General features: G+C 42.7%; 1 protein-coding gene across 7 annotated transcripts in view; it reads right to left on the reverse strand.

The window, feature by feature from the left end:
- Positions 1-4,187: 4,187 nt before the first annotated feature.
- Positions 4,188-19,178, reverse strand: part of rbpjl (recombination signal binding protein for immunoglobulin kappa J region-like) — a 35,973-nt gene continuing 20,982 nt past the window's right edge. For 6 of the 7 annotated variants that reach the window (XM_056402654.1, XM_056402641.1, XM_056402662.1 and 3 more), the window contains 10 exons: positions 16,799-16,933; positions 16,479-16,549; positions 16,217-16,332; positions 14,854-15,031; positions 13,829-13,966; positions 11,902-12,014; positions 9,576-9,716; positions 9,303-9,458; positions 7,377-7,480; positions 4,188-4,743 (listed from right to left, as the gene is read on the reverse strand). In XM_056402654.1, coding sequence (XP_056258629.1) covers positions 4,446-4,743; positions 7,377-7,480; positions 9,303-9,458; positions 9,576-9,716; positions 11,902-12,014; positions 13,829-13,966; positions 14,854-15,031; positions 16,217-16,332; positions 16,479-16,549; positions 16,799-16,933 — 1,450 coding nt within the window. In that variant the 3' untranslated portion in view covers positions 4,188-4,445. The remainder of the gene's footprint in view (positions 4,744-7,376; positions 7,481-9,302; positions 9,459-9,575; positions 9,717-11,901; positions 12,015-13,828; positions 13,967-14,853; positions 15,032-16,216; positions 16,333-16,478; positions 16,550-16,798; positions 16,934-19,178) is intronic. The other variant, XM_056402670.1, reaches the window with a different exon arrangement.

A 19,178-nucleotide genomic window follows, 5' to 3' on the forward strand; every position in this document is an offset into this window, starting at 1 on the left:
CTGTGGTCCTCCCTCCTCTCCTTTATTTGCCTCTGCGTTTTCTCATGTTTTCCCTCTCCTCGCTCGCTGTCTGTCCATCACAGTGATGTTGAGGTGATGATATACAGGAAGAGGATTGTGGTAAAGCAGAGCAGAGGTGGACAGTAGGATCCTTTATCCCACTGTAATATACAAAGAGAGCGCAGAGCGGCGGGGGCCCCTCGACCACACTGTGAAGGATATGAGAGCTAGAGAAGGTGAGGCCCCTGTATAATACAGCCTGTGTACGCACACGTGCACGTGTATTTGCACTGTGAGGATTCAAAACTTTATTCTAATCCAATTTCTCTGAATCTTAAACTGTGAGTGACCCGTTCTCTTCCATTTAACACGGCACTAACCGTCGCCTGATCTCATTCTGAAAACTAAAAACTGAAGTTAATCCTGACCTTTCACCTCTTCCCTAAACCAAAGTCTTAAACGGATTACTTCCTCTTCATGTGTCCGATGTGCCGAAACAGTCCTGACAACAGCAGCAGCTCTATTAAGAACTAGAATCACTTCCTCCTGGTCGTATCCCTCCGCCACTCAGACTAGTTCCAGGTCACATCCCTGTTCAAACAGAATCCCAGTGACCTTTGACCTTTGGCCACCAAAGTCTGATCAGTTCATCAACGAGTCCAACAGGTGTAATCTCAGAGTCCGGGCCCTGATACAGTCGTGTGTCGTGCACAGAGAAGAATCGGCCTCACAAAGTAAATAAATTACCAAGTGTGGAAAAATCTAAGAGGAATTATGTCTTGGATTTTGGTGAAACTGTATTTAAATATAATGTGGTGCGAAGAACGTCTGTCTTTAATCTTATTATTGGTTTCTAACAATCCTAAAACAGAGGGACTCCTGTGATGACAGACTGGTTAGGTTTTAAAGAAAGGCTGCATTCAACAGCAAACCTGAGCTTTACCACAGAGAGTGCAGGAGGCTCGGGGTCTGAATGGAGAATGGAGGTGTGTTCCCATAGATGGGAACCTAAGAATGGGTCTTTTCATATGGCTCCTCATTCATCAGGATGGAGGGAAACGTGGCGGGCGTCAGTGTTTTGGGCACGTGAATCTCTCAGTTTGAAGTTTCTCCCACATGATAGAGATTAGGAGCCGAGAGACCGCATGGTCTTGTGTTTCTGCCCGTCTCCTTCCTCCTCTCTCACACATGTTTGTCTTGTTAATGATGAGGAAGACGAGGAGGAGGAGGAGGAGAGGAAGGGAGAAAGGGTGCAGGAAGAGAGACACATGCCGTTCTGTTCCTGTCAGAATATGAGACACGTGAGGTATGAAGGAAGGTGAAGGCCTGCAGGCCGGGTGGAGGCTCGGCTGGATGGAGGACCAGATGTTGCAGGAGACTGTGGTTATGTAACATCTGGACGCTGATGCTTCAGGTTTCAAGGCCAAGAGAGAAACTGACTCCTTCATTTGATTTAGTTATTTATTTTGAGTTCCAAATTACAGGGAACTTTGCAAATACTCTCACAATAATTACACACTCAGCGAGCACTTTATTAGGAACACCACACCGACACTGAGACGTTCCTGCCTTTGCTCTGCAGCAGCCTCAGTTCTTCATGTCATGGATCTTTCCTCTGAGACTCCATGTTGACATGATCAGCAGATTTATCAGCTGCACATTCATGGACTCAGTGTGAGTGTGGTGTTCCTAATAAAGTGCTCGCTGGGTGTGAGATGTGGGCCGGTGTGAGACACTATACTCAGTGTTTCACCTGCAGCAGGTTCAGATCAGCTCCAGGTTTATAGAAGCAGCTGAGTGATGAGCCGCTGAGGACGGGGTCATCCGCAAAAAAACATGTTTTAGCCACTTTTAAAAAATGACCACAGAAAAAAGCTAATATCAGTTACTAGTATTCCTCCACAGATCAGCTGTTTGAGTCAGACAGAGCTCAGTGTAGGTGTGTTAAAGGGCTGTTTGATGGCAAAATAAAGCTGTGAAAATTTTCAAAATAAAGCGTACACTTAAACTGATATTAATTTTTTTCTGTGTTTATTTTTTAAAGTGGTTAAAACACGTTTTTGCAGATGGAAGCTCCTGCTGCTTCTCTTAACCCGGAGCTGATCGGAGTCTACTGCAGGTGCTACGCTGACTGTAGATCAGCACCTCACACACCCCCACATCAAATAACCTGAAGCTGAGCTGACATGAAAAGACAAAGAGGAGATATGAGAATCGCTCAAACGGAATAACGACAGACTTTCAGAAAGTGTCTCCTGAAGGATTTCTGTTACAAACAGAGACAAAAATATTTGGGTAACGAAGGAACAAACAGAACTTCAGAGGGAAGTTTAAATCCTGCCTCACGTCTCCAGACAGACGGACACTCGCTGCGAGAAGCAACAACCAACATCAGAAAGGTCGACCAATCACACTACAGCAACAAGTGGCGTGAGAGGATCTCAGTGAAACTATCCTGGAACAGTACTTGGATGTGGCAGGTGCTGGTTAGTTGTTGCCTTCACTTAAACTGGGATCTAGTCTGTGTGTCCCATGAACCTTCAGACAAATGTTACACGACTTCTTCTTGTCTGAAAACAGCAGGTCTGAATGAAGAAAGACGTCTGTGCTGAGGAGAAGAAGCCATGTTGAGAAGGAGAAGAATGCGAGGGATGAAAAGAGAAAGAATGTTTTGTTTCGTATAGAGCAACATGTGGGAGGTCCCGTCACGCTCGTGTTATTATCTCCTGCTTCACTTGGTTGGAACAAAAGCGGCTTTTGGTTTTGCTTTCCACCGAACACTTAATTAATCATGACTTAACTTTTAAAGATCAAACGTACAGAAGGAACAAAGAGGAGAACAGAATCAGCTCTGTTGGTTTGTTGAGTACTGGACACTTTGATTAATCGGATTAACATAATAAGGACGAGAGCTTTAAGGGACAAAAAGTCAGACGGACGAGGACGTACTGAACAAGACCTGATGAACTTCTGTGGTCTCGGCTCTGGAGCCTTCGTTTATCACATGTGGTAAACAGAAAACTACAAGAAACTCCTGAGACAAACACAACAGTGAGAACTGCAGGGAATTTTCCAAGAAAATATCTCTGAAACATAAATGAAGTGGAAGATTTAACTCCTACAACCGAATTCTGAACTATTGTGTGTGTGTGTGTGTGTGTGTGTGTGTGTGTGTGTGGCCAAGTTTAATTCACAAATATGTTCCTACACACTCATTTCACACTGAAACAATAGAAGAAGAAGTTTCAACAGACCAGAAACACACTGTGAAGAGGGTGAAGCTTGACAGGAAGTTTAAATACTAAACATGCCTTTAAAAAGTAAAGTGATCTATGACTTGATGTGTGATGTGTCATACTGATGATGATGATGATGATGATGATGGTGATGGTAAAGTAATTGAAAACATTCAGAAAGCTCCTCTGGGAGTCGCCCGCGCCGCCGTTCCACTGCTGAACCCAGGTGAATTATTACAGTCACAGTCGAGGAACAAAGTGCCATTCACACGGCGGCTGCGCCCAGAGCCCAGATCACGCTTCAGCCTCCGTCATTTCAGTATCGGGTTGAAAGCTGCTTCTCAAAGGATCAAACGGGAGGCAGACGGTGTTTCACCGCTGCTTTCTCTCACAACACGAGGCCTCGGCTCGCGTGTCCGTCCTCCAGGAAAAACATCCTCCTGCTCGCTTCACTCCGTCTGTCACTCCACAGCTCGCCGGCCTCTTTCAGGCATTTACACTTTGTTCTCCACTCGTGTTTCTTCACCTCTCACAGTGACACTGAACACATCACGTTCGCCAGAGATCAGTGACGTGAAACTCAGCGTGAAGTCGGACTTCACAGTTGAAGGTTTGTTCATTCAACCATGAAACCATCAGACTTTCTATTGAACAATGTTACTGCTGATGAAAGTCTGTTGCTGGTACATTTCATTATTGTACATATTATTATTGTGTTATCGCCCAGAGCCTCATCAATAACACTGACTCCACAAGCACAAACAGACTTTCCCCACAGAGCTACGAAGTCAGAAACACAGTATTATACCTCCTGACTTCACCAGGGAAAATTCATAATTATAAGGCAAAATTTATTAAATCAAGTCGCTCATTTAAGTTGTTTCTATTTGATCTCAAACGAGTCTCTCAGACAAGAAGTCCATGTCAGCGTCACTTCCTCTGAAATAAGATGAATAATAAGGGTGATATGTGTGCATCATGTATTTCTAATGATCCTGTTGACAGGTGGTTCTGACAGGATTTGCAGCGTACCTAATATTCTGATCCAATAAACATGATCCAAGATTAACAGGACACAGAGGGAAACTGTGGCTTCCCTGTTGCATAGTTCACTGATACAGGATCAATATTGATCAATAACCCCAACCGCAGCCTCCTGCTGTGAGCTCCACCTGATGATCAGACTTCACCTGAGGACAGTCGCTGGCGTCACATGAAGAGGTGGAAATTGGCTCTGGTGAACTCCTGATGGATGGTCTCTAACAGGACGTCGTCCTCCTGTCCTCCGCCCGTCCCTCCGTCTCTCTTCCCTCCTCCAGCTCCTCCTCCTCGGACAGGCGCCGACGGGTGGAGCTCGGGGGTGTAGGTGAAGCTGAACGTCGTGCGATAAATCAGGCCGTCCAGTCGGATGAGGGACAGGGGGACGGTGATGACGCGACGCAGGCAGCGCCAGCCGTCACTGAAGACGGAGACGTCAGGGACGACGCAGAGCAGAGATTTGGGAGACCTGAGCAGAAACAGACGGATGAAAGTGAGAAGAAATGACACCGACAGGAAACCCTCCAACACAACAGACTACAGCGACCAGAGGGAATCCACAGGGAACACAACAACCTTACACTCACACACATACACACATTATAATTCTTATTTCTATAAAGGCTCATAAATTAAGAGTCTGTTTCTTTTTTAAATAGTTTCTACGTATAAAATATAAGTAATATACGTCTTCCCTTTAATGTCATAAAAAGCCGAATTAAGTGTTAAATAATTAGAAGCTGCAAATAGTGAAAGAATGATATAAGTGCTATAGTGTGACCTCCACCTGTCTTTTCTATTGGTGCCTAATAAACAAAGTCTTGGATCGAACACACAGACACAGAGATGAAATATCAACAGAGAGGGAAGAAGATCACAAGACTAACATAAAAATGACATTTCACTCCTCATCTCCTGCTTCCTCTCTGGGGTAAAATTCATTCTGTGCAGCATCGACTTCAGCTGTAAATTATACGAACATTTATGAACCAACTCGACTTCACTGTTTGCTTCATTTCCAGATGCAGCAGGCAGATGTTTTCAGAGGAACAGCTGTAAAGAGCCACTGTCCAGACAGACTCAGTCAGAGAGCAGCAGGTGAACATAGTGGAGCATTTAGCAGCTAAAGAGCCAGATGTTTCCCTCAGGAGCTGGAGACCAAACACACAGCTCAAAGAAAGAGACACAAACACCACAACATCAAGTTCCCTCGAGGCGTTACTGAGATATCGTGTTCCCAAGGCCAAAACCATGATTCGTGAGGTCACCACGACCTTGACCTTTGACCTTTGAATGACACAGACAGCCCAAAAACATTACGGCTCTGGCTCTGACTGTCTGTTTAAAAATGATAAACTCTAGCGTCCCAGGAGAAAATGACATTTAAGTAATAATGCAGTTTAACTGTATTTATACAGCACATTTATAAACTGAGACGTTCAGTAAAAAGGTTCATTACAAGGAGAAAAATAAAGCAACAGCACTGAGAAGAGTGAAACTGCAGATAAGTAGATAATGACATGATTATGTGACAGACTAAACAGAGTCGTGTGGCTGATATGAAGCACCAGCGAGCAGCAGACATCTTGAATGCCCCTTTATAAGGTGTTCCATTCAAACCCATCCTACACCTCTGGCTCTCGTGGCAGTGAGGGATCAGGTTCCTAATTGGCTGCAGCTTCTCGTACAAACAGCACATTGTGGATGACTGTTACACAAACACGGCTTTCCTCTGCGCTGCCGAGCCGCTGCAGACGGGAGGGATATTTGCAGAACCTCGTGGCGAGCCGCTCGCTGCCAGAGACCCCGGCACACGATGTCTCAGCACTTCAGGTGTGGGATCTGAGGTGGATTTTGACGTCAGAGATGATATTTGGCTTCGGGATGCGTCATGTGAGATTCTGTGAGGGGATGCCTGGATGTCAAGTTTCTGCAGAGCCCCGCTGTAACGTACAGACTCCCAACACAAGAGTTAGAGAGAGGATTGTTCCTGTAAGCCGAGCTCAGTACAACATAAGCCCCTTTATGCTTCTCAGGTCTCTCCACACGGATGAACACAGGTAAATAGGAAAGTTCAGTAAATGAATGAATGAATATTTGTGGTTAAACTTGTTGGGAAAACCAAATGATGTCCAGAATTTGTCCTGAACAAATAAGGAGATTTTTTTAATCTAAATGACGCCAGAACAAAACTGTGAAACAGAGTGAAGAGGTGAAAAGGGAATAAAGACGATTGATTTAGTTGATTAATCTTCAGTCAACAGAAAATCAATCTACAGTTATTTTCATAATCGAATCATCATTCAAGTGTTCATCATTTGTTTGGCTTGAAAAAGTCAAGCCACATGGAGTGAAACCTTTACACTGGATGGGATGTTTAATGACCGGCTGTCGTTCAGCACTGCTCTGAAGCCAAGCAAAGATTTTCCACTGGGACAATATCAAAGTGTTGTATCACATGATTCTCAGCAGAATAACTCAAGTCTGTTGCGTTTTATTGAAATTCCTCAACAAACAGCAAAATAACTGCTTTTGAAATCTGGGTCAAATGAAATATAATTTGGGTTCAAACTGCTTGGTTACATTATATTTGGTCTGGAGGTGCCACTTAATATTTTTTACGTGAAAATGCCATAAAAATGTTCATATTTGGGTCAACTTTTATGAGCTTCACAGACCCGAGCGTCTCACTTAAACACGACTTCAGCTTTAATTTACCCCTCGTGCTGCTCAGCTCCACACCTGGTGCCTCAGCGGTGAAGCAGCACGAGAGCAAAAGGCATGAAACAGCCATAAATTGAAAAACAGGGCGTCTCAGGCTGATAGTTAAACAAAGACAGAAGTCAGGAGATCAACTTTTATAACCAAGAAAATGGATTCGGGCTCAATTTTTGAACGTAAAGAAACTGAATTTATGACACTTTGAAATCAAACTGATAAAAAGTAAAGAATTAATTGTTTTACCAGTTTCACAAACAGACCTTTTTAGACAGATAGATAGATACTTTATTTATCCCCTAGGGGAAATTCATCTAAAGAAAAACTAATATTTTAAAGACGTATCTTTTGCCCGTCTGTGTATTATTCACTTTTCTAACTCACTTGAACATGGTCTCGGCCTCGCTGCTGCCAAACCACACTTTGAGATGAGGGCTGAAGTTTTCTCCATGGATTTCCAGCATGGCAACGTGTCCTCCACCATTCACCTGGAGAAACACACACACGCACACGCACACACACACAATTCAAAAAGTGTGATGGCTTCATTTCAGTTTGACTTCCTCTATTTTATTATTGTTAGTACTTATTTCTTTATGTGCTTTGATGTGTCTCATCCATTGACCATCGACCTGAGTGAAACTGTTGGAGCGGCTCCTGTGTTTCGACACATCAGATGTCGAGCGAGACAACGCCACCGTCACTGTAGTTTTTACAGATCTGTTCACATAATTAATGAGTGATTCTCAGTGATTTCTTCCGATGTAACATTTACATGATCTGTAGTTAAATGGCTAAAGATCCCACAGCAGCTCGTCGTCCAGCAGCTGCACCTGCTTGTTGTTTTACATTGAACCTTGGCGTTCCCTTTCTCTCTGGTTGAGTCTCTGTTAAACTTGAACGTATGTTCTGAGGAGTCGGTTCAGTTCCTCTTCTCTGGAGCCTCTGACCTCTGAGCGTTTTGTAGAAGAGGAACCTGCGGTCGAAGAGGCTGTAGCAGTTTCTCAAACGTCAAGTTTAATCTCATAAATACTATGATTGAAAGGAGTTCCTGAAATAAAGCAGAAGTGAAACAACTTCTGCTTTACATATTCACTCTGGGTATTAATGTTAACGTGTCTCAGCACTCTGTTATTTAGTGCACATTCAGGACCTTCAGTTTGTTTTTTTATTTTCAGACCAAGAACTGAAAAACAAAGAAACGATGGGATTTCCGTTTCTTCTTTTTAAACCAAAAACCAAAACACGTCACACGAGAGCCGTTGTAGAAGCCGTGGAAGAAACTGTCCAATTCTGCTGTTTGTTAATTCATTTTTTTCTATTTTCCTTGTTGAATTAAAGAATGAAGAAGTGAAGTCAGGTAAATGTTAATATTTCAAAATAAAAGCCAGAGGGATAGCGTGGCCATCAAGTGTAAAATTATACACAGACGTTGATGTTGTGTTTATTTGCTCATTTCAAGAACTCACTCTCTATGAACTGTCTGTAGACTCGACCTGAGAAGCTACTAACGTGTGATATAGTGACATTATATGGTTGTTCTGCTCTTTATGATTAAATAAACGGCCTAAAAGCTGCCTACTGAAAATATGAGAACAATCAGTACCACTTTGGTGGATGTCTGGCTGAGGACTGATGAAATTTAGAATCGAGGTTGTCGATTGTCAACAAACAACAAACAACAAACAACAACAAACAACAAACAACCAACAACAGCTCTAAAACAAGAACGTTAGCTCCATCATGTGGAAGACTATTAACTTGTTATTTGGTGAAAGGGTGAACAATAATCTGGTGACACTGAGCACCTCTGCTGGTCACTTTAAACAACACTAAACATTTCCACATATTAATTCACAAGTAATTAATACATCACACATCTGATCTCATTCGTCTTGATGCGAAACAAAACAGATCTTTATCTTTATGTGTCTGTGTCTGTCTGTGCTTAGATTATGTTACACTTTATAGAAAGGCCACTCTTTCCTCTTTGCTTTTATTCTGAAATATTTACCTTAACTTCCATTCCTTCCTTTCTTCATTCTTAAATTCAAAATGAAGGAAAAAAGGAAGGAAAAATTAAAAATAAAGAAATTTGCAAACATCAGAACTGGACTGTTTCTTCCAATTTGATGTTTCTTGTTTCTTGCTTTTTATTTTATTTGTCCTCAGTCACACTGACCCTCTTTCATTTTCATTACACTGAGAAACACCCTGAGCGTCTGTGTGTGTGTGTGTGTGTGTGTGTGTGTGTGTGTGTGTGGTGTGTGTGTGTGTGTGGTGTCTCAGTACCTGTGTGATCCTACTCACCTCTAACCCTGTAATAACAGGAAAAGGACTGACTGGAGTCTGGATACAGGCCATTCCCTGATTAAAGGTGAATTCCACTGTTTCCACTCCGATGATGGTCCAGCAGGATCCGTCGTTCAGCACCTCTCTGCTGGGGTCTCTGACGCTGGAGGGAGCCTGAGAGGAACAGAGGAAGAAAGAGGGAGAGAGGGGAGGTGCGATTAGCGCCTGGAGGAACAGATGGAGGAGAAGGAGGAAATAAGAGGAGGATGGAGTGAGGATCGGCAGTCTCACCTGGTACTGCATGATGGTGTCATTAGATAAACACAGGTAGGCGTGAGGATTGTCTCTGAACTGGAAGGCGCATTTGTGGAGCTGAGAAACCGGCTCGTCCACGTCTAAGATGGCGTACTGCTTGTTGACCTTACGAATCACCTGGTGGCATTTACCAGGACGATGAAAAACAAAACCAATAATTACTTATTTACTTCTTCAATATATTTATTAATTTATATTTAATCAAAATCTTTTTTGTCATAAATTCATCACTAGAGTCTAAAGTCATGCTAGTCACGCTAACATGCACACAACGACAATGCTAACATGCTGATGTTAAGCAGGTGTAATGTTCTCCATCTTAATTTGCCCTGAGTGTGAAACTCAAACAGCAGGTGATGATGATGATGACGTCATTGGTTCTGCAGGTATTGGGTCATAAACTAAAGGACTAGACCAATAAAAACGTTGACCTGTCGGTGGCGCTACAGGATCACCAGCATTTCTAAGATTCATCCTCTGGGGACCACGAGTGTCCGTCTATGGATCAACACTTCAAATAAAACACAGGAAAATATTGGACCTTTAAGACCAGGAGTCAGGTCAAAGGTCACAGTAGTCGTCTGGCTGAGAAAACAATGTACAGTAGACAGAGCAGAGAAATACCACAGCTTCCTGCAGCTCGCTGACACAGACATTTTCAAAAAGCTGCACAAACTGTCCATCGACAAGGTGGTCTGTACGTCGCTGGAGGTTTCAGTGAGTGACTTCTGGTTTCCAGGCTCCAACCCTAAGAACCGACACACCAACACACCCCGACCTGCACCGCACGCAGAATATTAAACTCTCATATTTAAGTCTATTCACAGCTGCTGATGCAGCTCAACGTTTTGTTCTGTACATCTTCCTTCAGCTCCTCAGTCCTTGAGCGTCGACCACAACCACACAACCGACAGAGCTGCTCGTCACGCAAAGGAAAAATCCTCTATCTTCAAACAAACCAAGCAGCAATAGGCCTCAACTATAAAAACATGTAGAGGTGTAGTGTGCAGCTATACATTCACCTTCCACCACCAGGCCGGCGGCTGAGGTTGTTATGACAGCAGTTTAGGAGGCGCTGAGAAAGAGTCCGCTCAGCGAAATGTGAGGGATTCTGCTGAGAGACGTCTCAGTGAAACTTAAAGTGGATGATGGGAGGAACAATAACAGCAGTTTGGGGATTAGCAGGTTATGTAACAGCTGCACAGACACATCTGTAACACATACAGGGTGAGAGCAGTGATTAAGCCTCTGACAGAGTGTGAGAACCTTTTCCTGTTATAAACAATCATAACGGGCTTGTTTTTGATATTTCAGTTATTACCTTGTTGTAACTTTCCCCGCCTCCGCGCTGCACACAGTCTAACCAGGTAAAAGCTTCAGTGGCGTGGGGAAAATTATGGAGGAGGTCAAGCCTCTATGTCTGTAAAGTAACAGCAGGCTGTGTGGATCAGACACATGACTTACAAACTCTGTCTTCTGAGCAACAACTACTTTTCATATTCACGTGTCGTTTAACTTCCGAAAACGGCGTAACTGCACAAACCGATGCTGTTGAGTCAGCGGTTATCTCTTATATTTCAATGTCAATGATTTTCAGAGGCTACAGAACATTTACTGAGGCGAGTGTTTTTATTACAATGACAACGACAGTCTGTAAAACAGGCGTGGCTTCGCTCGGCCTCCGGGAGAATCCTGCTGGATGAAACAATATCACATGATTTCATTCTATACTAAATAACAGCAGCGTGTGAGATGGTGGGAATTCAGTGTCGTGCTCAAGGTCAGCAGAGTGTGTATTTGCAGTCACGGGCAGTTTCTAAAAACCTCCATGTTCCTGTTTTAATTTCCTGAGCTGAGCTGTGAAGGAATTTAACTGTTGTGAGAACAGACAGCGAGACCGAGTTCATCAGGGTCATTTTTATGGATAATGACTTTGTTTCGCTCGTCAGAGTAAAATTGAAGAGGAACATGATCAAAGACATATTTACTATAAGTTACTAAAAGACATCAGGAGTGAAAACCTGAGGGAAAATGTGTGAAGAGGTTTGAATGAGTTTATCTCGTCAAAATGAAGTGATGTTATAAAAGACAAAACCAAAGCAGAAAAAACTGATGATTTAACAGTTTAACGTTTGTAGCTGCTGACGACTGAAGATTAATGAACATAAAGAAACAGCCTGTGGCCTCCAAACATTTATAGTGATATAGTATAAAAGACACACCATAAATACCAAATAACAGAAGCATAGATCCTTATAAAGCATTACGTGTGTGTGTGTGTGTGTGTGTGTGTGTGTGTTACCATGGGTGGCAGAGCGAGTCCAGACTCAGTACACACTAACTGGACCACACAGCCGTAACAGATGAAGCCTTCGCTCAGCACAAAGTCTCCTTGGTCAGCACGCTGGTCCTCCACTGCGCACACACACACACACACACACACACACACACACACACACACACACACACACACACACACACACACACACACACACACACACACAAAACTATGTATGAATATTCATATATATTAATGGTCAAACTTCCGCTGCAACACACACACACACACTTTGTTTAGATCTCTGCAGAAAGTCGTTACAGACTTATATAATATTTTCTACTATGATTTAATTTGGAAACAACTGATACAGACAAAAAGGTGTGTGTGTGTGTGTGTGTGTGTGTGTGTGTGTGTGTGTGGTGATAGTAGAGAGGAGGGTGCAGACAGATGAATGACTGAGGTTTAGGTTTTGGTGGTGGGAGGTCCGTGCACACACACACTGTGTAAAATAAATAACCTGACAGATCTCTGCGCAGGCTTTTCCAGACGAGTGTGAGGGAAACACTGGTGAATAACTGCTCACACTGACTGTATTTATGCAGGGTGGCCGTGTGGGGAGAGAAGCCGTGTGGTGACTGGACCGTACGGGTTCGATGCCAGTGATGAGCACAAGGTTTGGACGATATCCAGAAGTTAACACGTCGATACAGAAACCAAACATCGCGCTGCACGATACTATGGAGGGATTGTTGTATTTCATGTTTCAGTTGTTTTTTGTTGTTAATTATGTGATATTCAATAGTATCAAATATCAGTCCGAGCCTAATGACCATGGGTCAGTCTCCTCTCCTGACCCCTGAACCAGGGAAACGTGACCATGGTTACGTAGATGTCACGTATATGAAGAAAAGTTTACAGTTGTAGTGAGGAGACACTTTCAAATGAATGAAGTAAAAAACTCCTGCTGATTCATTTTCTGACCGTTCCAGGTTTGAACAGCGTGACTGTAATAAAACGTCTATGAGGCGGTAAATAAAGCTCGTTTATAGTTTCAGACATTTGACAAAGAAAACAGAACATTTAATACTAATATTATACATTTTTCAAATTGTGAATATTGTATTATAACTATTTATATTATATAGAGAAACTAAAATCTTTAAATTCAAGAGTAGGTTCACCCTCCAAGCATTTAAAGTAGAATCACCTCCTCGTGGTCGTGGCCCTCCGCCACACGTCACATCCCTGTTTATCCAGAGTCGTGTAAAATATGAACCATTTGTAGGACACTTTGTTATAATTGCTTTTGTCTTGAGTAATGGCTGAAAAATGTTTTGTGAGGTAACACTGACCTTTGACCTTTGACCATCAAAATCTAATCAGTTCATCCTTGAGGTGAGCGTTCTGTTCGTGCAGGTTCCCTGAAGACGTTACTGAGATGTAATAAGTGGTATGTACACAAAGTCTCCTGCTCTGACTGTCGCCGGCACAGAGGAGTATGAAGAGTCAGGCCGGGTTCAGACCAGGGCTGCGGAGCGAAGGTCTCAGCCTCAGTATCAACCTAACCAGGTGAGCTACTCTCAGTCATGTGCTTGTGAGGACTTGCTAACATTATCAGCAGGTATGTAGGAAAGCACCGACCACAGTCCTGTCGCAGTTAGAGAGGAGATTCAAGCTGCTACATACGAGCTAGTGTTTAGCTTTTAAAAGTATGTGTGTTTTACGAACCTACCAACAAGAATCTGTGATGATTCAGAAGAAAATTATTTAGTGTTTCTTTAAGAAAATGACATTTTATGGGATTTCTGGATAATAAATCATGTTTTTGATTTAAAGTCAGACTGACCACACTGTGACCTTTACAGCACACACAGCATAAAACAGTGTGTGACTAAGAAGCTGTGAACATACAGTGAACAAACACACAGGTTGTGACACACACGTTTACCCATGGTGATGGTGAAGGCTGTCCACTGTCGGGCGCTGGCCACAAACGCTCCTCTGTCCACGGAGAGGTAACGAGTGCTGACCGTCTGAGAGCGGAGGCGGTTGAACAAAGCTACTCTGGAGCACGAGGAGATACACACTGAAAACACACACACAAAGACACACTGTGAGGGAAACTGAAAGTTCAGCACGTGCGCACACACACACACACACACACACACACACACACACACACACACACACACACACACACACACACACGCTCACGCACATTCAGAGTCTCCCACAGAAACCTGAGTGATCTGATGTCACCTGAGCTGCAATCTCAGCTGTCAGGATGATGTCTCCTTTTAGTGTGTGTGTGTGTGTGTGTGTGTGTGTGTGTGTGTGTGTAGGTTTTGGATGACTCAATCAGACCCTGTGACCTGCAGTGACCTGACCGGGCAGGAAGTCATGACATGTAACAACCAGCCATCAGTCACTCAGCTGAACCTGTGAATCAGATTAAAGATGTACCTGATTAACGTCGTCATGACGAAGTGACTTCCTGGTGTTATATGAACAAAACTGGATTCAAAAACATATGCTCATATTAATCATTTCCTTTTTGTGCAGTATAAAAATGCAAATGACTTAAATTATAAACTACTCTGTGATGTGCTTTTATTAATTTTATTTCGGCCATGCTTTTAATTTGTATTTCATTTCCTGTCCTGTGAACACTGTTTCTGTTCCATCCATTCACTCTCTGCTGTTTCTCTGTCGTTTAGAAAACCCAGAAGAAAAAGAAACGCTCCAGCTGAAGAAGTCACCAACAGAAATCTAACTCTTCTATGAAGCGGTCGCCTCATATTTACAAAAACGTCCAAATGAATCAATTAAAAATGAAACTAAACTCTGACAGTGGCTAATTCCTTTGTTATGAACAAGATCATTGCAACGACTGACACTGTGTATTAACACACCTGGACTGAACCAGCTCCTCAGATTCCTGATTAACACATTTCATCTGGTTCTTTGACTCACGGTCGGCGTTCTTCATGGACTGTCTCTTCTGCGACGGTTTGGAGATGACTTTGATCATTCTGCTCTGGAACGAACCCACTTCCTGTCTGTTGCCCAAGAAGAGTCGCAGCAACAGGCGGAAGTGTTTCCTCTTGTCCTGGTCAGAGATGAACAGGGACTTGGCACAGGCAAACATCTGCTGGAGAGACAAAGGGACGGAGAGGAGACGAATCAACGGGACTGACAGTGTTTTCACACTGAGCAGAGCTGAAGCTTGTTTATGATGGAAGACGGAGACTCTTCAGGAATAATGTGCAGATGAAGAGATTTGTTGGTTTGTAACAACCAGTTTGTAAAAGACAAACATGCTGAGTTTTACTCCAGCCATCTGAGCGATGTGTTGCCTGGTGCTCTGCGCAGTAATGCAGATGCAGGACGTCTGTCTGTTGTGTTTTCTCTCTCGGGCCGTGAACACACACAGTGTATTTACAGCTGTGTAGTTTTTCTGTTTGAGGAGTCAACAGTCGTCTGTAATGAAGGAGGTGATGGTCTCGTCTGGGTAAACACACGGAGCTGACTGTCGCTCACACACAACGGGCTTCAGGTCTGAGTTTAGCAGCAGCTTGGGATCCCATCACTCAGTCATCTGCAGCTGGTGGTTCAGCTCTGAGACGACTAGTTGTTTAAAATCGATTTTTATCTCTAAAAGGAAATATTTATAATATTTATAATATGTTTGAATATTTGAACATCTGGATGTAAAGAAAGCTGTAAGTGTTTTGTGTCAGTTTTGTTTTATGTGTTTGGAGCAAGCAGCATCAAAAGTGAAGAACCAGAAGCTGCAGTTCCTCTAACGACCACTAGAGTCTGGCTCCAACAGTGAGTCAGTCCCCATAGACTCCCATGTTAAAATGTCCAACTTTACAGCAGAAATAAACATGTTTACAGCCTGGTACAAAAACACTTTTGGTCTCTATAGTTAACTGTTTATATAACTCACCTGTTTACATTTTATTAAGGACTGCAGTTATGGAGAATTGAGGGCGTGGCCTCTTTGAGTGACAGGTGGGCGAGCGTATATTTGCACTAAAGTCTCAGCTCCACACACGCCCCTCCTCTTTGTCTATCTATGATATCTATCGATCTATGATAATGTAAATGTTGATCTCTATCCATCGTTTCAGAAAGAATGAATGTGGAAGCAGAGAAAACTGTCTCCTCATCACACATCACTGATCTCCTGCTGCCTGGAGAGGAACTTAGAGGATAATTAACTGGGACAAAGGCCAGTTTAAACTTCACAAAAATGGTGTCTCTATCAGTGAAGGAAGCTGGCTGAAGACAAACACACACACACACACACACACACACACAGGTCTCTCACCCCGGAGTTTGGCTGCTCATCGAAGATCAGTTTGAACGTGTCTGCCTGAGACTGCGTGGAGCTGTCCAGACACATGTAACCACACACTCGATACACAGCGTCTCCATAACCAGCAGCTGTTGGAAGACGACAGGAAGAGAAGAGGGAGAGAAATGGAAGAAAAAATAACAACGAAGCGATGAAGGGGGAGAAAGACAAATGAGGAACAGAGGGAAGAAGAGCAGAGCTTTTTAAAGAGTTATATTTAATATTTTCCTCCCACCTTTCAGATGGTCCTGCATGACCCTCCATCCACGGCCGCTGATGTAAACACAAGGAGGAGGGCAGAAGAACCTGCGGGTGAGATAATCATATTCACCTCAACTGTGTTGTGTTGAAATGCTTATATTTCATAAAACCTTTGAACAGCTCTGAAACATAGGCGAGTAAAGTTTCATTTAAAGAACATGAATCTGTCCTGTTTATAATATTCAATCAACATCAATATTAGAAAACACATTAAAGGCCAGTTTATCAGTTCATCAGGCTCTGTCCTCATCCTCAGAGGTGACAGAGGTGTGTCTCTCCACAGAAATCTTGTACCTTTTCTCGTTGCCGTAGGACTTCTGAGCCACCTTGGCGTGCAGGATGATGATGCTCTGGTCTGCATGGGCTTCTCTTCCTGGTTCCCTTGTCATTCCCAGTAGCTGACAGCCTTGAAACCCCGGGTCCAGTCTCCTGATTGGACAAGATAAGCTGTGAGTGGCAAATAACCAGAGAATATACTGTGTGTGTGTGTGTGTGTGTGTGTGTGTGTGTGTCTGGCTCATGTAAACTTAACGTTGAATGTTGACCAACGGACGAACACTGCCACATAAAGGAAGAGAAAAAACCTATAAAGTTATATTCCATGATCATCTCTAATGTGATGGAGTTCACTGAAACAAACGAACGTTGGCTGAAACACTCCAAATAAGTGGAAGTGCTGAGAAAGTCTGATGAGTAAACTAGACTTGAGTCTGTGTCTCAGACTAAACACTCAGTCTCAGTCTCATCTCCAGACACTGAACCCATCGTCATAATGCACTTAGCAGCAAGTGAGACATAAACAGAGACGCGCCACAGATAGTTTCCGATGTGACGGGAGACGCAGGTATATGGAAGGATACGGTAACGCTGCATTACTGACACATCAAACAGTGGAGGAGTTATTTTTATATCTATTTATATATCATAGTTCTGTTACATGTGAACCTGCTGCGACTGACACGCTTTCATTTTAGTTATTTAAAGGTCTCATACAGTGTAAAGGTTTCTGTCCATGTGTAGTGTGATTATAGATCAGCTCTAGCTTCTATACTAATATTGTGAAAGTATCAAAGCCTCAGTCCACAGAGAAATGCACACAGCCTGTATTCAGAAACTGAGCCTTAAAACCAGCCGTCAGGACTTCTGGAACTTTGTGATGTCACAACAAAGCAGTCACCAAGCCCCGCCCATCTGGACCCACCATCCAAACCTTGCAGGATTTGGTTTCTCTGAGTGTTTTTACCTGAAATCTGCTGTATTTTTATTGGATCAGTCAGAAAACAGTCAGCCAATCAGAAGAGAGGCTCAGAGCCTCCTCTCTTCTGATTGGCTCACTGACCTGTTGTTACTAGAGCTGCAGAGAGAAGCCTGAGAGAGGAGATGTAAAACTACACTGAGATGGTTTAAATATATCTTCTTATGGATCAAGTAGCTTTAATGTTACATATTACACAGACTGGATAATTTTATACAAATAAAAACAAACCTATCAAATTCATATTATTTCCAGCTTCATTAAATAACTATTCACTGTCAGAAGAATGAGTTTTTGAACATTTCTGTCTCTTTTTTTCACAGAATTTCTTGGTCATTTCATTTGTTCAAATTTATTCAGTTATTGTTTCCATCATTCATTTGCTTTACCTCAATCAAATGTACAATAAAAGGCCTTTACAGTCTTATTCCCTGTCATTAAATCTTGGACAGCGGCAAAGTGAACAGCAGGTGAGCCATCGACAGAACAAAGCTCGAGCGAGTGGAACAAAAGACTCCTGCTGCTGCGCTAACCACCGTTCAATTTATACACTGTCACTCATAATCATTTTTCTTTTTTAATCACAATCACAGACTCGATTCCAAATGGATATGAACCTTTTTTTTTTTTTTTAAATAAAACGAAAGCATTCAGTCTATGAATTTTCACTGTTGATATATTTGCACACAAACAGTTTAAATTCCCATATAAAAATTGTAAGAACTTATTTTTCCTGCTTTTTAGATTTTATATAATTTACCTCAAAAGATTTTTCTCAGATGCTTGAATCAAATAAATTAATAAATAATGGCTTTAAACTGACACAATATTGTTAAATTTTCTGCTCATGCTCGTGTCGACTGGCTCAAATGTGGGAAAACCCACTAGTTAATTCTTCGGTTTGAGCAATTAATTTAAAATAGTTCATTGTTTTTTTTTCACGTTGCTGATTATAATCAAGCAGAAACACAATCGACAAACTCGTCTGTGTGATTAGATTTCAAATGTCCAGGCGAACAGCAGGTAAGTGACTGAAAGAGCAGGAGCGGCCCCGTGTAGCTCCGCTAACAATGGCAGCTGTCACATTAGCTGCGTTTTCTCTCGGCGGTAACGATGTAATGAGGGGCCAGACGCAGAGTTACTGCCCCGGGGCCCGGGGGCAGGAATGCTGCTCATAATGAAGCCTGTTGACACGAGGGGAGGAGGGAGCGAACAGATAGAGCCGAGTACTGTGACCGATGACAACAACAATAAACTGAAACAAAGGACACGGGATGAAGACATGAATAAACATGTGAGAATGACAGAATAAAAGTATCTCATTTCACAGTAAAACTAATCACCAGGATGAAGCAAAGATCTTCAATTAGAAAAAGATTGACATACACATCTCCAGTCATTTCCTTTTAAAGGAATAGT

This window comes from Seriola aureovittata, chromosome 2, assembly GCF_021018895.1.
Source record: "Seriola aureovittata isolate HTS-2021-v1 ecotype China chromosome 2, ASM2101889v1, whole genome shotgun sequence".
NCBI lineage: Eukaryota > Metazoa > Chordata > Actinopteri > Carangiformes > Carangidae > Seriola > Seriola aureovittata.